The sequence below is a fragment of the Protobothrops mucrosquamatus genome, unplaced genomic scaffold (assembly GCF_001527695.2).
Source record: "Protobothrops mucrosquamatus isolate PMUCROS unplaced genomic scaffold, P.Mucros_1.0 scaffold10, whole genome shotgun sequence".
In the NCBI taxonomy this organism is placed as follows: Eukaryota; Metazoa; Chordata; class Lepidosauria; order Squamata; family Viperidae; genus Protobothrops; species Protobothrops mucrosquamatus.
In genome coordinates, this window is record NW_015386397.1 from 5,414,110 (window position 1) to 5,434,992 (window position 20,883).

Consider the following 20,883-nt stretch of genomic DNA (forward strand, 5'->3'; position numbering starts at 1 on the left):
CAAGGCCAGGGGTAGTCAACCTTGGCTCTTTTATGACTCGTGGACTTCAACTCCCAGAATTCCTGAGCCAGCTAAGCTGGCCCAGGAATTCTGGGAATTGAAGTCCACGAGTCATAAAAGAGCCAAGGTTGACTACCCCTGCTCTAGGCACTGGGTAAGAATAGTATCACTTGTCTGGCCTGGGGAAAAGGTGTAAAACTGCACTTGCTTCCTATGCTGTTGAATGATGTCACCCAGTGATTTCCTGCAGATTATAGATAGGAGGGATATCCTGAGCAGGATTTGGGAGGAACATCTAGGAATGTGTTCTTAAATCTTTTCTAGATTTTGGTAGGCATGTTCTGGAAAGCATGCTTGGTTATGCAGCTTGTTAATCATGCCAAGACTTGCCAGAGTACTCTTACGGATATATAATTTCTAACCTGAAAAAGCCTATGTCACCCCAGTGCAATGCTTCATCTACCTTGAGAGTAGTGCAGATCCATGCGCACAATTGGTACACAACCATTTACCATGTTGTCACTGATTCATAAAATTTCCATGACTCTTCTAACAGCTGTGAGGCATACAATGAAATGTGCAGACTTGTCGTGAAGGGCAGAATTCCACGCATTGAATTTTGCAAAATATTATGAGCCAGAATGAGGATGGTTTGCAAATATATCCCTGTTATATTTAAGTTACCCATTTTTTTTATCCTGGTGGATTATGTTTTAATTAGAAATGCTTCCTATTTTGCCAACAGGCTGTGGAGTGTACCTCAGTTCGGGTATTTTGTACATGCCTCGAAATATTTGTTCCTCTACTTTATTTCTCACGATTAAAGTCTTAATAGTGGAATTACAATAAACTACAGCTTCAAATTACCTTGAGAACAGTGATGTTCCAGGCAAAACTTTCCAGAGCTTTTTGTAACTTCCGTCCTTTCAGACCTTCTTTTGCCTCCAAGCGGTGCAATTCTTTATGAAACCCCATCCCTGGAGAAATTCAGGTGAGGAGACAAGAGCAGCACAAGGAATGAAGGAGAGACAAAGCAGACAGTGTCAGAGGCTGCTGCCATCTCCCAATCAAATGATACATCTTTGATTCAGGCTTGAAATTTTCTTGTTCCAAGAATGCTAACAACAGAATAAAAGTTAACATTGCCCAATTATGTACTCTCACCTCACTATAGATCTATATAGGCTCTGTATTTTTTTTGCAGTATTTTTAAAAAGTATGCTTGTTGTCCAATGTAAATGGAATACTAGGTTGTACCATACTATAATGCAAAATGTGTCTTTTCATTAAACATTGTGGGTATTCTTCTACTCATCAATTTAAATTGTATTAATTGTTTTTCCTTATCCTGGCCTGCTTTGTCCCCTACATACAAATTGATTAAGGAAGCTTGAACTGCTTATTCAAAACAAAGGAAACCAGAGAGTCTTAAAATACTAGAAAACATGGAACCAAGGAGGTCTATTTACTTAAATATTATGCCGTCTCTTACCTGCTTGTTGCACCTGAATAATTTTGGCATGAACAGCATCAGCTGATTCAATTAACGTCCGGCTGGTTTGGATCATCTGGAAATTAAATGAGGGAGAAAAGTGTCATAGTTGGATGGATTTAGAATAGCCGGTAAAGTGTCCCAACCTCTCAGAGGCCTTTGGATCAGCCTTCCCCTTGCATTTTAGCATTTATAACAGGATAGACAATATAATATTTTTAACTGCTTCACTATCCCTCTGAACCAGTGTTTCGCAGATTTGAGGACATCAACTCCCAGAATTCTCCAGAATTCTACCAGAGAAATTTGGTAGTTGAAGTCCATATATCTTCAGTTGCCAAGTTGCCAAGATTGAGGAACACTTCTGTTACTTAGAGCCCTTATTCTCCAAGAGAAGATAAATGTGGGCTTTAATTGAACCATTAAATGGCTTTTCCATAAGCACACTCCAACTATCTCCTTTCGTGAACTATCTCCATTCACGCAAGTTAGTCTCTTTGTTAATTGTCTATGTATTGTTGTTTTGGGATTGAGGATTATTGTTATTGTTGGTTTTTTATATTTTGCTAATTTGAAGAAATTTTCTGTTATATCAATCTCTTCTTTATGGACAGTGTTAGTAAGCCCAAACTTGGGCTTGCCATGTCAAATGTCAATGGAAATACAAGCAAACCTTCCATATTTTTCTTTAAGTACTTCAAACACAAGACAAAACTCCCCAGCTATTTCCAGCCTAGATTGCTGAGAATGATGGAAAATGTATTCCAAGAATGGCTGGATTCATATACAGTAGCACACTATATCACATTTTCTTAAACATGCCACATTGACTTATTTCTCTCATAACAGTAAGACATAAATGGTAGTTCACAATTTCTGGGTTCAAACAAATATTATTATGAGTGATATGATATATGAAAGTATCTAATGTCTGAGGATCCAAAAATGGGAATTATGATTTTAAAGATTCAGATTCTGGACAAGAAACCAGAGGTTTGTGAGTTCTGGAGTCCCTTACATATGAAAGCTGGCTGGGTGGCTCTGGCCCAGTCACTTTCTCTTGGCCCAATCATACTAATTAGATTAAAATTATTGTAGGAAAATTAGAAGGTGAGAGCATTATATATGTTGCCTTGAGTCATATAAAATAAACATGGGAGGAGGACGGCATAGTTTTTGAAGCTTGTATATATGTAAGAATGTGACCTCTCTCACATACACTTTAAACTATACTTATTTTTACATAATAATTTAGTGTCTTATTCATAACTTAGCACCCATTTCTCCAAACCATCATACATATTTTCCCATTCTACTCACCCCCTTTTTTATATTTACAACAGCCATGTGAGGGAGATCAGGATAAGAAAGAAAGACTAGTGAGTAACAAATGGAATTCAAGAATGGGAAGAGACAAAGAATGTGCTGTTTTTTCTAATCCAGGAAGAGATTGTTTTCTGGGCTTGATTTGGAGAGGTGTGGATATTTTAAACTCCCAATGAATGGTTGACAAGTGTCTGGAGTTGCTCAAAAAGAGCAGTCTCACCCTCCATTCTTGTGCTAGATAAATGTTCTAAAGACCAGTGTTCCATGCTTGCCTGGGTCTACTATAAAATGACTTCTATTACAAAGGTGAATTTGCCGGATTATCAGAATAGAGCGCAATTCACTAAGAAGAAGAAGCCAGCATTCACTGCAGTGGCCAGGGCGACATCAGCACAATCACCAGTTCCACTCACAGTGTCATAGGCAGCAAGTACTTTTCTCAAGAGTTCAGGAACGGGCCCCTGGGTCTCCATGGAAGGATACTCTTCACCCAGGTTGAGGGTGACAGCTGGGGGATTGTCCTTCTCGCTGGGCTGAAGCCATGTGGCCAGCTTCAAGATGCATTGTTTGATGTTGGCAGCTGGTGTTAGGCCACACAGTTCTTTGAAGGAGACCAAGGCATTCTAGGAAAAGAGGATGAGGGGAAAAAAACCAACTCAGAAGAACATCACTCTGCCCCATTCATTTCTGTTTACTATTTTCTACTGCAACTTGTAATGACTCCATCCCCAAGGATTTAGAAATATGAAGGTCATGACCTTACCCCTCTTTTGGGGGAGAAATTTCTGATGCATACTGAATATCAGAGTCACTCTGTACAATTCTTTTTTAGCATAGTCACACCTATCACGAAAGCAGTGAGGGGTGGAGATGGGAGGCAGGCATCTAATCTGGCGGTCCAATGAATTGAGACCACAGATAGATCAACAGAACTGAAACTGTTTGGCTTTTTACTTCATTTCTCCCAGTCTATAAAATGAAAATACAGACGATTCTCAGTTAATAACTACTAATTCAGCAACTGTTCAAACTTGCAACAATGCTGAATGAGTGGTACTCACAATCTGTCCTCAGAGATCTGGCCCTTGCAATGGCCCATGGATACGGACATTGGCTAGGTGGCCTATTCTGCTAGCTTCTGAAAAGCAAAGTTAATGGGGAAACTGGCAGGAGGGCACAAATGGCAACCAATGACATCCTCGCTTAATGACCTGCAGTGATTCACTTAACAATGGCAACCATATCAGAATTGCCATTGCTAAGTGTTACAGTAGCATGACATTGCATTTTATGATCATGCTGCTTAGCAATGGAAATTCTGGACACAACTGCCGTCCTTAACTGAGAACTACTTGTAGAGTCAAAAATACCAGCAGGGGCAAAAGGGAAACTACTGAGAATTCAAATAGAATTAGAAAAGAAGAGTTACTTATATTCAGTTTTAATCAAAAGAGAAGGATCACTGATTTCAAGTATGGCTAAATTTAGATCTGATATACATATTTTTATATGAACTTTCCTGTATGTTCAGGTTTATACACGTACACGTTTGCTTGTATTTTTATTATTTAACATATTTCTATACCACAAAGAACTTATTACTAATGTCATTGATAATTTTATATACATACACACACACATACACATATATAATCAAATTGTTATTATGTAACAGTTTAGTGATTTATCAAGTTATTTAATTTGCTGGAAAAGGTCTCAAACTTCTCTATAGGTTTTAAAATTTCTGTAAAAAATGGGATTTCATTTGTTGCTTCAATTCTTTTAAATATCTGGAAATAACTATTCTAAAAAAGGTTCTTTGTGGATAAAAATATATCAATATTTTAATCTCAGATGAAAAATCAACAAATAGTTAAAACCTAGTTATGGAAAAAGAAAAATGACTATTACTCAAGATTTATGTATTTACTCAGAGGTATTCATCTGCTAATAGCTGCAAGTTATTTTAAGCAGATTGATAAGATATTCGGAATTTTTTCTATGACAAGGACAAACACACTTTATTTAATTTATGGCTATCATGTGATGATGGGGAGGGAGGTCTTAACTTTTCTGACCTTCAACTTTATGACTGAGCATATATTTTGACTCCAATTTCTCCATGGAACATAAATGACCATGTTAAAAAAAAAAACTACAGTGGGCTAGATTAGAAAGTTATTATGTGACTCTTCTGATATCATAGCAGGGCTTCCTTCCACATTTAGCAATAGGTGTGTTGTATTTCTGTGCTGCACTAGAGGCTGCAGAAGACACATTTGGAAGCTGTAGTGACTCGAGCATAATGTCAGTCCTTATTTGCATGACAAATTTAGAATCTGAAATCACCCCCGTTTTAAAATTGTATGTAAATAAACCATTTATTGTTGCTTCCCAAAGCCATGGGTATTTAGGGATATGAATACTCTAGCTCAGCTTACTGACAATCAATTTTTAAACAATATGTATTATTGCAAGAGAAATCTGTATTGTTTACAGCTACATAAGGACTGATTATTCAATTAAAAACATTTCTTGATTTCATAATTCAATCCAAATGATTTATGTCTAAGCAATATCTAGAGCTCCCAAAATAATGTCAGTAGGAAAATGTGTTTGAATGATTTGCAGAATTTTAAAATAAAACAATTAAAGGGTATTACTGAGGTCAATATTAGTTATTTGCAAGAACTCTGGAATAAACAATCAGAATATCCCAAATTAGCAAATCAATGCCTAAAGGTTTTAAAGAATATTAAATATGTTCCTTGTGATTTTAAGACAAAATAATTCAACAACAGATTTTCTTTCATATTTGTCAGACACTTCAAAGAATGTTTAAGAAGGAAGTTCACTGTTCTCTTTACTTTATTAGAAGAATAAAATGGATGAAAGAATCTTTACTCTTATGACAAGGGTTTGTCACACTATTATACCTTTTGGTTTTATGTCAATAAGTTCATTAATATAATATTATAAAGAAGAGATATGTTTAAAAAGGTGAATGTAGTTTATGTGCTGGAAAGACTGATCAACATATTCTATATGATCAAAGTTTAATGTGCTTAAAATGGGCTAAATAGCTTTTTATATGCAATATAATGTTTGTGCAAGTTTTTTTAAAATTTTTATTCATTTTTTTCTTTTTTTACATTAAAGCAATCAGAGTACTTTTTGCAAAAAAAAATAAATATCAGATCTATATTCAAAAGATTTCCCCAAAACCTCAAAAAATGTCAGTCTCCATCATCTTTGTGCAGACCAGGAGAAAAGAGAGGTCTTGCCTTTAAGTCATTTTCCTAAAGGAAATTCATTTTTAAAATTATTTTTCATTTTCATATGTTTCATCTTTACCATTTTGAAATCTTTCAGAATACAAACGTGGTACAGAAAATAGATTACTAGATGGTTTTCCAGAAAACTTCAAATTCCAGGGGCCATATTTTGCTCTTTTCCAAAATTTTGCCAACCAAACTCAGGAGCCTAAGTTATTGTATCCCACTAACTGGATACCTGCATGTTCTCCCGCAAGTCTGTTGCTTCCCGCAATGGCTGAGTAGCTGTGCGAAATACTTCATCAATGGCCTTGATTCCCGTGGCCTTAGTGGATGTGTACTCCCGCATGTGCCGTCCCTTACGCCCTGAGAGCCCCCGTCGCTGTGCTTTGCCTCCTCCCCGCCGGTTGGTGATGGCCATATGCACGAACAAAGTAGCATTGGGGAGTGGCTCACCGGACACAGATTGAAGAGGCACGTGACGATAGCCTGTCTGGAGACACTCAAAGGGGATGGTATATTGAGCAATGAACTCATCTCCAATATAATCGTCATCAAGCACCATGAACCGGAGAATGGCTAGCTCCGGGAGATTAACCTGGAAGTCCAGGGTCTCCTCAAAAACAGGGTTATCTCCGCTCTGCAGCACTGTTTTGGTGCGCTTTTCTGCACAGTCAGCAGGAATGCCATGCATCTCAACGCAGACGTATGGCTCTACCACATCTCCCTTGGCTCCAGATCCTTTGGGTTTAGGCAGATTCTGACCACTAATGACTTTGAGATGCAATAACTGGGCTGAAATGCCAGGTAAGGTATCCTTGGTGTTTGCACTGAAGTAAGATATCTCCTCACGCATAATTGCTGGGCGGAGCACATAGCCACAACCCCCATTCTGACGGAACCAGCCGGCATTCAGATCTATCATGAGACCAGGTGTCTGGTAGTTCATGGCCACCATCTGGCAGCCACATTTCCAGAAGTCCTGAGGGTTCATGTTGCTGGCATCAATGCGCATGGGGCTGGGATAAACTCGTGACAGGAAGCGCTTGTTGTAGGCCACAAAGTCCTCTGGCTCCTCATTGGCATAACGTCCAGCCTCCACCTCACTGAAAGAGCACACCTCCCAATAACACTGGCTCCGCCGAGAGGTCTCAAAGCTTTGGAAAGACACAGTCTGGCACAGGCTGACGAGATCTGAAAGTTCACGGCACAAGATGCGCTGAGAGCGGGGATGCTCTCTGTCCCCTTCAGAAAGTGGGAGGCCTAGCTCTGAGGCCTCATCATCGTCAGATACATCTCCCTCACTTGACTGACAGTTTGGAAGAAGCTTCCGGCTTTTTATGAGGATGTATCCCTTGAGTCTTTCCGGAGATGGCAAGTAGGTTTCATTTGGGTTTGGAGGTGTCAAGTACAGCTTATCCCCAAAAGTCTTCCTCAGATACTCAGCCATGAGCCTCTGCTGAGCAACACAGCAGTGCACTGAGAGACACAGGATAAGTGGAAACTTGGAGGACTCAAAGGCATGTTCAGCAACAGCAACCACCACTCTAGAGAAGGCCAAACGGCTCCCTGCACCAACCACAGGCTCACCAGATGAACCATCGCAAACCACAAGTTCCAAGCTACGGCAACCAGCCTTAAGGGCTGCCACATAACCCCCAATGTCTGAAGTGGAGCCTCCCCAGAAGCAGCTGTCCTCAGCCAAGCATGCTCCATGTGCAGAGCTAATGAAGTAATGGGAAAGTGGCTGATTCATGTCCTGGCACACCTTCCGGTGCTGTGGGTCAAATATGTCACAATCAGCTGAAAGGAGGTAGCGAGTGAAGCCATCAATGGCCAAGTAGCCCTTTCCCCGACCCTCCTTGGATGGCTCATATTTGGCAATGATTTCCATGCACATATCTTCGGTTATTTCTTCCATACCCTGTTCTGCCTCTAAGAAACTCATCAGATCCCTCAGACCCATGTATTCTTTATTGCTGGAAAACTGAACCAAAAGGAAAAATACATCAGGCCTGGTACATAGCTCACAATATGCCTTTATGAAGATTTGACAGTTCACCTCCTCTCCAAGTCGCTTACTGTCTGCTTTCTGGAGCTCTTTGAACTTCAGCTCAATTGTTGAGGCCTTCATGCCAGGGTTGAGAGCACGAATGAGCTGCACAGCACGAGAAACTGGGATTTGACCTTCTTTTTCTAGATCTGCAATGTCAAAGACAGAAGAGATCCAGGAGGTGCGGGGATTTGGATAACCAGTCTCAGGAGCCTCATCCGGGGTGTGCTTCCCATATGAGGCCAAATATCGCAGCCCCATCACCCAAGCATTCACCACATCAGCAGAGCTTGCCACCAGGTCAAGGGATTCATAGTTCTCTCCATAAATTATGGAGAATGCACATTCATCTGGGAACTGGTCCGAGAGGCCATTGGAACGCAGCACAGGAGTTTTTTTCCCAACTCGCACTTCCCTGATTGACTTGATTTCGATTTTGGCTTTCTCAGAGTCCTTCTTGGATGGTTCCCAGTGCATGAAACGTAGGTCTGGGTCCAGTACAAAGAATCGGCTGTACATGCGGGAGTTAGAACGCACTTTTTTCATCTCACAGCCCTCCAGCATGAAAGAGATGCAGGCTGCTGTGCTGTTAAGCTTGCGATTGCTAGGCATGGTGCTGAAGGAGACTGTCTTCTTCTTCTGGGGCTGCATACGGCGCTGGCGGGATACATCCTGCAAGAATAGGAAGGAGAACAGATAAATCAGGAAATGCAATGGAGGGTAATGCCTCTTTTTTTTAAAGGGGCAAAATAATAAAAAAAGATGAGGAAGAAAGGAAGAAATATTTGGCTTCATTCTGAATTCCACCATCCACTATGGCTTCCTGTTATAGCAATGTGACTTGGAAGGCAGAGAAAGGCCTTAAGCCAGAGTGAAGAGATTACCTCAAGGAAAACAATACAGGACATGCAAACCATGTAAGAAGAAGAAACAAGGAGGTTGTCAATAGTTTTTTTTAAAAAAATCTCAGTATTGATCTACATTACAAATGAAGACAGAATGACTGGCATATTTTTTTTAATTGTTGCTTCATTCAGGTTGAGAGAACCATGGAAGAGACCCCCATTAAGCAGGAAAGGAGAAGCAGGTTTTTTTCTCAATGTGATCATGTTTAACCTTACCTCATTAGATAAGGCCCACTCCCAAAGTACAGGGGCCAAATAAAGCCCATTCCTGGTGCTAAATATACCTACATCCGACTATTCTGCTCTTTCCTTCCCCTCTTCCTTCCTGATGGTTCAACCGGAAGACCAGTTTGGGGACTATGGCTGGAATTGACAGAATGGAATGAAAAATAGCAGACAGTATGGAAGAAGAGGAGAGGGATGACAAATCTGAGAGATGATTTCTCAAAAAAGTCTACTGAGGCCTAAATCCTAAATATATTAAATGTTGTATATTATGTGGACAGAGCGACACCAATCTTGATTTTGGATCTACCCTACTGTGAGGGCTATTTTAACTCATTACTCAGTTGTTTGATATATGATTAGAATTATGCTATTATATTATATTATATTATATTATATTATATTATATTATATTATATTATATTATATTATATTATATTATATTATATATTATATTATATTATATTATATTATATTATATTATATTTATTATATTATATTATTATATTAATTATATTATATATTATATTATATTATATTATTACTATATTATTATATTACTATATTATATTATATTATATTATATTATAATATTATAATTATATTATATTATATTATATTATATTATATTATATTATATTATATTATATTATATTATATTATATTATATTATATTATATTATATTAATTATTTTTTCCAGTTTTGCTTCCTGAAGATCTTTCAGTGATTATGATAGACCCCTTCAAATTGAATACAAATATAATTTCAGAAATGTTTGCATCAGACGGGAATCTTGAGAAATATGAAATTAACTTTTAATGACTCTAATGTATTTAATCACATAATGTTTCTGACATGCTGCATGAGTTCAACAAAGCTAAAAGTGTTTTGCTGCTGGTTTACATTTATATTCAATGTCTGATGAATCTCGCTGCTGTGGCCAATAACAGTCAGCCAGCACTGATGGATTGTTCTGATACAGTTTTTCCATTGTGGCAATGTCTTGGTAAAACTTTTCAATATGTTCATCACTGACTGTACCTAGATTTTAGGAAAGAAGTACAGTGTGAATGCAGAAAATGAACCTTCAGTGAACATTGCATGTGATTTTGTATGCTGAAAGAAGTTTGTAATGGATATGCTTTAACAGCAGTTCAATGTCTTTGTATGTTCTTTCCTGTGTACAGCATAGCCAACAGGTACTGAAGGATGTACATTACCATTGTGTAAAAACAGAAGATTTCTATAAAACAGTATGTGATAGGTTAAATTACAGGTTATTTTCATAATTAGCAGTCAAAAATCTGTAAGATACAACCAAAAGTGTTCAGGAAGCATAATCTTTGTTGTCCAATACTATATTATTATAGTATTTTATTGTTATTTTTTAGCTGCTTTGAACTTTTTAAAAAGAAACCCCAGGTACATTTTAATAATGGTTAAACAATTTCTCCACATGGGTGCTTCAAGCTACATGTTGAAGGATTTTGAACCTCTCTCACTAAACACTGCAAAGAGTAACAAAACATAACATGGAGGGGGTGTGTGAGTAACAAAACAAAACATGGAGGGGGTGTGTGAGGGTCTTTTGCCATTTTTGCTAAAGTTACATTTAAATGCGACAGGATTTGTCTGCATGATACACTAAAAATTTTCCCCACATCTCAACTAAAGTACTATAGACTCCATTCTTCAGCCATCAGAAAAAATGTCAGCATAAAATCAACTGTTCCACTGTTAAACTCTGTCTTGCCATTGTAACTGCAGTTCTGGCCGTTTATTCTTATTTTAGGTTTCCAGAATGTATTAAACAGACCTATTGATTAAACCCTCTGGGCTTAGCTGTGAGACACTTTTCTGAACATCACCAGTTGGGGGAAACCATCCACCAATCACACTGTTGTGATTGGCAAATAGTTTTGAAAGATAGCCAGACCTGCATGATTTAATATCTTTCAAGCCAAGGATTTTTGCAAGCCCACATATCAGATAATGAGTGCTGTGTGTGTGGGTGTGGGTGGGTGGATGGGTGGTGATGCCTGATAAAGTGGGAATGCACAGACCCCACGGATCAGTTATTTGGAGGGTTTGCTTTGAACATGGGTTTAGTGTTTAAATTAAAACTGCACACAGATAAACAAACTATGAGCCAGTTCTTTCAAATCCAGAGAAAGATTTTAACTCTTCCTCCCAATTTACCCATATAATGAATCAACAGATTGCACTGAGTTGCCAGAGGAGATGATCAGAACCAAGGGGCAGAGGCTTATAAGCACCAGCCTGAAGTAACTGATAAGTACAGAGCTCATCCCATCCCTCACACTGACTATACCACTACAAAGTTTGGCAGATTGTACACACTGTAAACTGCCAGATGCTATCAAGGGGAAAACAGTAGTTTAACTCTAGTAAAGCTTACCAGGCTTAAAGCTGCTCACATCATGGGCACATGGAAGAATAAAAATATTGCCAGAGGATGTTTATAGCATCATAAGGTAGAAGTGGGAAAGACTTTAAGCTACAGTTGGCATTAATTAGGCTGGGCAATGAATCTGCCATTCATTGCCCAGACCCCTCACGTTAACTACTGAGTCATTGGATTTTGCTCCTTCGTTGTGGAAACTAGATATCCCAGCAAACTGAGCCCATGACAGTCCAATGGGCTCAGAACCACTGTGTGTGTGTGTGTGTGTGTGTGTGTGTAGTTGTTCTTTTTCTTCTTCTTTTTCGCCAAATAAACTGAGCCTCTAAGAAGTGAAAAATGTAAGTGAAGCTACAGAAGCTGTGATACATAAGCAATTTCCACTTTGTAGCCACTTTGACTTCCCTTTATATTTCATAGAAATTACATTTTGTTTTGTTTTATATTTTAAAGTAAAAGCTAGACTATAATAGCAAATGAGGCAGAAATAAAATGTGGCATCAGCTGAATACCCGTCTAATAGTAAATTTAAAAGATAACTTTTTTTAAAAAAAACTGACTCAAATCCAGTGGGAGACAAACCTATTTTGTAAAAGGAAAATACAACAAATCAACACATTTCAAGGACAGAGATAAGCTGTTCAAATAATTCAGTCCAAGGAATTGTGATTCAGTCACCAACTAGACCAATTGGAGATGGATGGGTTTAAAGCACAATCAACTGTTGCAAGTTAGACTATGTTTGTATATATATCCTATCCGAGGTTAAACAAAAATATGCATTGATGACAAAGCTAAAGCATCATTCATATTTTAAAAATGATCTAAAATTCAAGTTCAGCTAGCTCAGGGTCCATATATTTTCCTTCCATGCAGTTTCTTAAGATTATTGAGCTTGCTCCCCCATTTTCCAAATTATTCTGTTTTCTGACCCACTCCGAAGATTAACAAGAAACTACTCAAATGTGCAAAGGTCGTAGGGAAGCACTAATTCAAACAATGGATTTGTTTGTCTAGAGGATATTCAAGTGTCTCCTTTACACACACTGTTGTAAACTGATTACAATCTTGCAAAGAGTTGCAATAAATATCTCAGTGCTCAGGATTGGGGTAATGGAATGTAAGAAAGAAGCAATCACATCCAGCCATTTCAATCTGAATCTTTTGTGAGCATTCACTCCACTTACTCATGCCTTGACCAGCAGAGAGAGAAAAATCCTATTTACTTTAGAGTTAAACTGATGCTAAAAAGCCGTGCTTCAATCCAAGATCTGCACACCCATCAAGGCAATAAAGGGCTTTTGACCAGCATGTCAAACATACCTGGGCATCTCTAGACTGGACTGCAAAAACTCTGGCCTGAAGCTTACACAAGCTGTTAACAATCAGTGTTAACGTTGCTTGGATATATGGATTTATTTTAATTATTAATTCAATTTCTAAGACTACCCAGTTGCAAAATGATTTATTTAAGGCAGTTCAAAGATTCAAGGCAGTATACAACTAGGACTGAAAACACCATAATAGCAAAGAAAAAGAAATGATAAAACAACTATTCAAAGGGATGAGAAACACAACAATTTGCTAACATTCCAATGGGGCCACAAACTGTCTTGGCCCAATTCCTGCCAAATCACCTGGGTTTTTAAGGCCTTCCTAAATAACAGCAGACTCAGGGCAATACAGACTTTGGTTTGGATTGGACTGGATATAAGGTTGCAGATGGCTGATACAGTAATAGGTAACATATATCCATGGGCTTCCATAAGTTGTCATTGTTTTGTTGACAGGACTCATAGTATGTTAATCCTGTCTGATCTTATACAAAAGGCAGAAATTATTGAAGAAGGTGATCCTGCAAAAACATCCAGGCCCAAAGTCTTAGCTCAATAGTCTGAATCACTAAAAGGCAATGTTTTGTTTTCTTTAATTGTTTTAAAAAATCAGTATTTATACACATATAGAAGTCTTCAATTGTTTTAACATCTTATCTTCAAGGGCATCACAAGATGGTTAAGGTCACCCCTGATTTCATCTGGGTATCTGAAAATTAATGGTATTTTTTTTCCGTCATATTTTGGACAGCTGGGCAGCATTTTCTCATTGTGCAATATCATTGTCGGTAAAATGGGTACACTTCCAAATTCAAATCAAGGTGCTGGTGATGGCTTATAAAGCCCGACATGGCCTAGGGCTGAAATATTTGAGAGACTGCCTTACTCTGATTTCATCCACCCATCCCCTCAATTCAGCAGAAAAAACACATGTTGTAGATCAACATGTTCCTGATGGGACACAGGAAAAGAGCTTTTTCTATCACAGCTCCGTCCCTTCAGAACATCCTCTCCCCTGAGGTGAGACTGAGACTGAGACTACTTTGCTGACCTTTTGGAAGAACCTAAAGACATGGGTTTGCCAAATAATCTTGGGATTCAGTGACATTACTAGAGAGCCAGCTAAATTGCTGCCATTTCAGGAAAATGAATGAGGTCTCTCACAGGTTACATTTTTGTTGTTTTAAGAGTTTTATTGCTTTTAATAATTTATTAATTCTTGTATTGTTTTGTGGATGTTTAACTTTGAAAGAGTTATGGCTGTCTAATGGGTGGCTATATAAATTTAATAAACAAACACTATCATACATCCATGCCACAGGACTTGCACAAAGGCCAACTTAATAAAGTATTTGAAGAGCATCACTTATTAAAAATGCTCTATGAATGAAGCTTTTCTTCTTCATACAGCATATGGAGCCAATGTTCAACTATGATTAATAAGCAAAAGGACAAAACTGGCTGCTGTCCCAGATTGCAATTGGCTGCTGAGAGGGGAAATTTATTAACAGGAAAACCAGAGAGCCAATGCTGAGGGCCACTAGAAGCAATGGCCACCCTCCCTCGTTTTCTCAAGTCACTGTGATTGCAGCCACCCAGGAACCCACCAAACCTGTTCTAACTATTGGCAGCCACACACCAGCAATGTCAATGGGGCAGAAAGCCAAGCTGATTTTTTTAGATGACATTTCACTTTGCCATCCTGGGAAAGAAGCACATGAATATTTGTAGAGAAAAATCACAGATATCTCTAAATAGGCACTTCGGATCTATTGTTTGATGTGCTAGACAGGAAAGATCTAGGTTCGAAATACCCATTTAGCAATTTAGTTTACTAGAGTAGGTAATTTCCACCCAATCTTTCTTTCTTAGCCTAACTTGCCCCACAAGACTGTTGAAAGGGTAAAATTAAATAATACATAATAAAGTATTTCTGGATGAGAGCCAATTTGATATAGTAGTTAAAGCATCTAGTTAGAAAATGGGAGGCCATGAGTTCTAGTCCCTTCTTAGGCACTAAGTCAATTTGGTGACCTTAGGATAGCTTCTCTCTCTCAGCCCTAGAAAGGAGGCAAAGGCAAACTACTTCCTAAAAATCTTGTAAAGGCAGTAATCAGGAATCAACAATGACTCTGAGGTGCATATGTACATGCGTACTTACCGGTACTTACTTACACACAACACAAAGACCCCAATGTAGCTAGACTGTGCCCTAAAACTCTGTAATGCCTTACTTGGTTGGTGTTTAAGGCACAGAATTGGTATCTGCTATACTTTCTTTTCTCACCACATCACAAGTCTTTACTGTACTGGGACCAGTTTACTTCTTCCCTCCCTCATGCATTGTGATTATGACTATGTTCCCAAACATACCAATCCATCAATCTAAGAATCTGAGTTCATGAATGCACAGTCATTGCTGCTTCATCTGAAACATCTCATATAGTTAGAAAGTTGGCTTGTTCATTCTAGTGCACATCTAGTACTCTCCCTTGAATTAGCCTTTACACAGTTTTAAAAGTAAGCTTGAAGTGTGAGAAAACCAGCTTTCCCAAAATGTTAACATACGCTTCCTGTCATCCTGACTGATGATGATGGGAAGAGCAGAGCAATACATCAGTGTGTGTGTGTTGTGTATGTAAAATGTTAGGCTAGAAAAGACTGTTGTAAGTCTAAGATTCCTATATGCAACTAAGAGGTACTGCATGTCTCCTGCAGTTATGAAATGCAAAACAGATATGGAAAAGTGAGGAGGCAAGCATCATTTTCTCACTGCAGAGGTATCTATAACATGTTCAAGTGGAGAAAAGAACTCTATACGTGGCCACACGTTCCAAACAGAATACATACTGCTGAATCTGGCTCACACAGAACAATTGTTCCTCAGATAAACTGGTGATTCTGGAACCCAGAGGTTTGAGGTTTCAATCAATGGCAATAAAAACTGTGAAAACCAGACGGAGTAGCAAGGGTATAATTTGAGAAAGAAAGAAGAAAAAGCTGCATTGTGTCCTTGACCCACAACTGGAATGATGCCAGCCTAGGGCCTTTCCCAGGCCACCTGGAGATGTTTATGAATCCCATATCTTAGGAGGGGAAGATGGTACCACCCTGAGAAAGGGAAAGACAAAATTGAGAGAGAAGGGGAGGAAGAGATGAGTCAGGCATCATAACAATTGCATAACATGCCATCTCTACGGTTACCACAGGAAGAAGGAGAAATTGATGGTTTCTAAATTGACAGAGATCAAGGGATGGTGATGGAGGAAGGGAGATGCTATTTCCACCTCATCAACTTTTGGCAGTAATAATGGGAAAGAGAAAAGGGTTTGACTCTCAATGTGTGGATGAATATTTCTGGAGCTATTTGGCTCCCACACATTAAAAAAACATTGACTAGAGAATGCTCTCTGAAGTGAAGATCCTATTTTTGGAGAATGATAAGAGTTTGTACTTCAATCATAGATGGAGTACACTATGTTATTTTTTTTTTATTTGATAAGAAAAATCTGTTCATAAGCTCTAATTTTGTTTGCTCTAATTGTAGGGGCTCCCTAAGCCCTTTGATAGAGTTATTTAAATCTACTGTACAATCTTTTGTTTTTGCTTTTTAAACCAGAGTTGAACCTAGGGTGAGTTTAACTCTGAAAGTTTTAATATTCAGATAGAAACCACAAAGAGTAATTGAGTTGAAATGCCAGAACATCATAAAAATTCAAGATCATCATTTGATTCATTGCCTTTTGCCTCAAACAGTTATGGAAACTTAGTGCAGCCTTCTGCAATTTAGTATCCTCCAGAAGGGATGGGACTGCAACTCCCAGAATTCCAAACTCAAGGAACTCTGATATCAACATATCTGAAGAGCACTAGGTTAGCAAAGGAAGATTTCACGCAAGGGATGTTGGAGATTTTGAAAGTAAAGATGGGGGAGCAGGGCAGCTGTTGGTGAAAATGCTTCTACTGCATACTCAGTTCTCTCCTTATCCACATCTCTCTCTGTTGCTGTACCATTCAAATTTGGCAACTTAAAAGTGCATGGACTTCAGCTTCCAGAATTTCCCAGCTAGCAGGCTGACTGGAGAATTCTGGGAGTTGGAAGTCCATATATCTTAAAGTTGCCAAGTTTGAAAAACACTGCTCTACTGGTTTTTACTCTCATTAAACACCATATTTTTTATTTAATTTGCTTATATATTTAAACTATTTATTGGGCCACCAATCTCATTAGCACAACCTGGGAAGCTAGCAGTAATAAAACAAAAGCAACAATGAAAAACTGTTATAATAACAATCAGCTACTGTACTGTAAAAGCTCTGTAAAAACAAACCAAAAGGTTTAATACCCTTGCTATTAAGGAACAGAATTTGCTTTCAGCTATACATGCACTGATTTTTAGTCTTACATTTATATTTATAAGATGCCGACTTACTTCCCCCTCCTCTTCTTATCATCATCGTTGTCATGGCATGTTTCAGGTCTGTCCATTAAACAATGCCATCTGACAGGACACAAGTGGTATGTTTTTTTTTTTTGTCAATGCACTTATATTCTGGAACTTATTCCCTTTAAGATCTGCATGTCCCCAAATATGCCTGTTTTTTTAAAAAAAAAGCTTTGAAGACCTGGTTCTTCCCATAAGCAATGGCATCCCATCCTTTGAGTTGGACATTTGTATAAATTGATGATGATTTCTTTCTTGTTAAGCTCTTTTTATTCAAGCTTTATTTTGTTTTAATTTACTGTACAGTTTTTAAACTTGTTAAAATACCCAGAGTTTTTTTTTTAATGGGAAAACAAGTAAATATCTTTTTTTTTTTTTTACCTGTGATGGTCTGGCATTCCTCAGCAACTGTCTTGGCTAAACATGCTCAATAGAAATAACAGATATTTAGATCAACAGTTCTCAAAGTGAGGTCTGGGGGCTCCTGGGGGCCCCAAACCTTTTTTAAGAGGCCCAGGAAGGCAAATAAATATTTCAACATTTCTCAGATTTAGTTTCAAATAAAGTACAGTAAATAGTAGATATAACCCTATCAGTAATAATAGATAGAGGTTCTTTGGGGTCCTCAATCGTTTTAAAGAATGCAAAGACCCAAATGTTTGACAACCACTAATTTAGGTGATACAGGTCATCATCTGTATCTTCACCCTCGCCATCATCATTATTATCTAAAAGTAAAGGTAAAGGTTTCCCCCATTGTTTCTGACTCTAGGGCAGGGGTAGGCAACCTTGGCTCTTTTATGACTCGTGGACTTCAACTCCCAGAATTCCTGAGCCAGCTGTGCTGGCTCAGGAATTCTGGGAGTTGAAGTCCATGAGTCATAAAAGAGCCAGGGTTGCCTACCCCTGCTCTAGGGGGAGCTGCTCATCTCTGTTTCTTGGCTGAGGGAGCCGGTGTTGCCTGGAAATACTTCCGTAGCCACTATATGTCAAGGCACACCAAACGCTGTAACCTTCCCACTGAAGTGGTACCTATTTATCTACTCTCATTTGCTTGCTTTCAAACTGTTAGGTTTGCATTATTTTCCAGGTTTTCTAAACAAAACAAAACAAAACAAAACAAGGACTTGACTCTCAGGGCTTAATGGACTGAGATAAGATTACAATTACACTCTGTGTGAATCCCTTGCTTGCCATTTTTGTAAATGTTAAGTCAATTTTAATGTTAATATTTAATATTTTACTTAACGTTTTATTTTATTTTATATTTTATCTTGCTGTTTTTCACTTGGTTGTAAGCTGCCTGGGATCAGATCTTGGTGAGATGGGCAGTATACAAATGTAATAAACGAACAAACAAACTGCTGGGCTGAAGGACTTGGCAAGGCCTCCTAGCAGAGAACTGAAGATTGCTTCTCCTTCCCATCATCCTAGCAATGGTTGGACTCTGGTTCAAGTTTTGGCTTCTCTAGTTAAAAAGAATCCCAGGAAACTTTGCTTCTATATTTATCAAATTGTCTTACATTGCCCATTTGTTGACTATCCTTTCCCCAATTCATTAATTAAATCCTATCCCTATCTCATTTCTGGGTTAAGATAAAGCTTAAGTCATAGAATGTGGATTTTCTCCATCCTTCCCATTTTGATCTCCATGTTACCATAGTTTAGCCTTGCAATTTCGACCTTTTTTTTTTTTGAAAATGCACTTTCTCTCTAAAGTGCTAGAAACTGTGTTGCATAATAATAATAATAATAATAATAATAATAATAATAATAATAATAATAATAATAATAATAATAATAATGTTTAGCATTAAGAAGCCAACTATCCCATACAGAGGCAAGTTAACCACTGAGGCACTGGCTTCCACCTCCTCTAATGCAGAGATTACATAATCCAGCAATCTTCAAACTAATGCAACTTCTAGTGTTCTCTCCCTTAAAATTATTGCCATTTTGCTAACAATAGACAAGACCACAAACATCTGAGTTCCGAGTCACTGTCTGCAAGTTAGTCTTTGCTAATCCTTTCCTCAATCCTTGTCTCCCAAAAGAAATCCACGTTAGAATGTAGGAAATAAAAATAATATTAAGCTTAGCTGCAAAGGGGTCTTAATTTTGCAGTTTATTTTTAACTTCAAGTTGTTGTTATTAAAGTATTCAGGGTAATCAAGTAATCATAAACTAACCATTAATCTGGGTTCAGATTAATACATACTGAACAAGATTAAAACAAGTTTATACTGAACAAGATTAAAACAAGTTAGTTATGTATGTAAAGTTTTCTTTGATTAGAGTTCAATGCCTGGTGATTAGGCTATCCATGTGGTTTTCTTAGAAATGGTAAAGAAAAGGTTTGCCACTGCCCTCTGCCAAGATGATTTTTTTCTTTAGTTTTCCAGATCAGCCTACAGCCCCGATGTTTCCCCTCCAAATACATTTGGGCCCTGATCTGTTTAGTTCCCAAGCCCAAGGCAAGGTCAGCCAAGTGATACCCCTGTGCAAAAGCTATAATAAACTGGTTATTAAAGCTTTATTCTTAACCAGTCCATATCACACAATAAACCAAATCACAATACAGTGTGGCTTAGCATGTCATGCAAACAACCTAGGAAACATATTTGAACCTCTCTTGGAGAAACAGGCAGAAACCTACCCCCAAGCCAGCGATGCTACATTATGCTGCTTTGTTAAAATCCAAGCTGCTCCTCAATCACGCAGTTGGGGATGAGAAAACAGCAGCTTCACCACTTCCTAAAGAGAGACCCCCTTCCTATACATTTGTTCACCAACAAGCCCAGCTGTAAGGCTAGATACAGACTTCCTCAGGAAGTTTGTACAAGAGAAATAACTTTTCCTGCCTTTAAAACCAGAACAGGTGCTTTAGCCTGAAGTGTTGTAATAAAACAGTGGAGGAGAAGGAACACAAAGTAAAGTAAAATTAGAGCCAGGAAGGTATGATTCCCAATAAAAAAAAGGCCAGACAGGGTGGATGGGAGGGGGGAGGTTCCCCTTAGGTCAGGACCAGCCATGTCTTGGGGTTGCGGTGTAGAAAGGGTGGGGGGGGAGGTTGGGGGGTTGAGGGAGGAGGGAGGAATTAGTACGGTCAGTGGGAGAGGCAGATATGGCGGGAGCAGAGGACCATATCAGGTTGGGGGAGCACGCACACGCTATTTACAAGCTTGTGGGCGCTCCGGTCCTCAGGCCTCCACTCGGTTTCCAGGAGACTTAGACCCTCCGGCCCGGGACCATCGGCTGATGTTATGTAATGCCAGGTCCGTGGTAAATAAGGCCCCCCTCATACAAGATCTTATCTTGGAGGGGGGCGCGGACCTGGCAGGTATTACTGAGACCTGGCTGGGCGTAGAAGGTGGAGTACCACTGGTAGACATCTGCCCGCCGGGT

At 38.6% G+C, this 20,883-nt stretch overlaps 1 protein-coding gene across 1 annotated transcript in view; it reads right to left on the minus strand.

Annotated features, from left to right (window-relative positions):
* LOC107282598 (inactive phospholipase C-like protein 2) overlaps window positions 1-20,883 on the minus strand; it is a 54,855-nt gene that overhangs the window by 8,395 nt on the left and 25,577 nt on the right. The window contains exons 2-5 of the mRNA XM_029283048.1: window positions 6,332-8,818; window positions 3,232-3,441; window positions 1,493-1,568; window positions 868-977 (exon numbers count right to left, since the gene is read on the minus strand). Of these exons, the coding sequence (XP_029138881.1) occupies window positions 868-977; window positions 1,493-1,568; window positions 3,232-3,441; window positions 6,332-8,818 (2,883 nt within the window). The remainder of the gene's footprint in view (window positions 1-867; window positions 978-1,492; window positions 1,569-3,231; window positions 3,442-6,331; window positions 8,819-20,883) is intronic.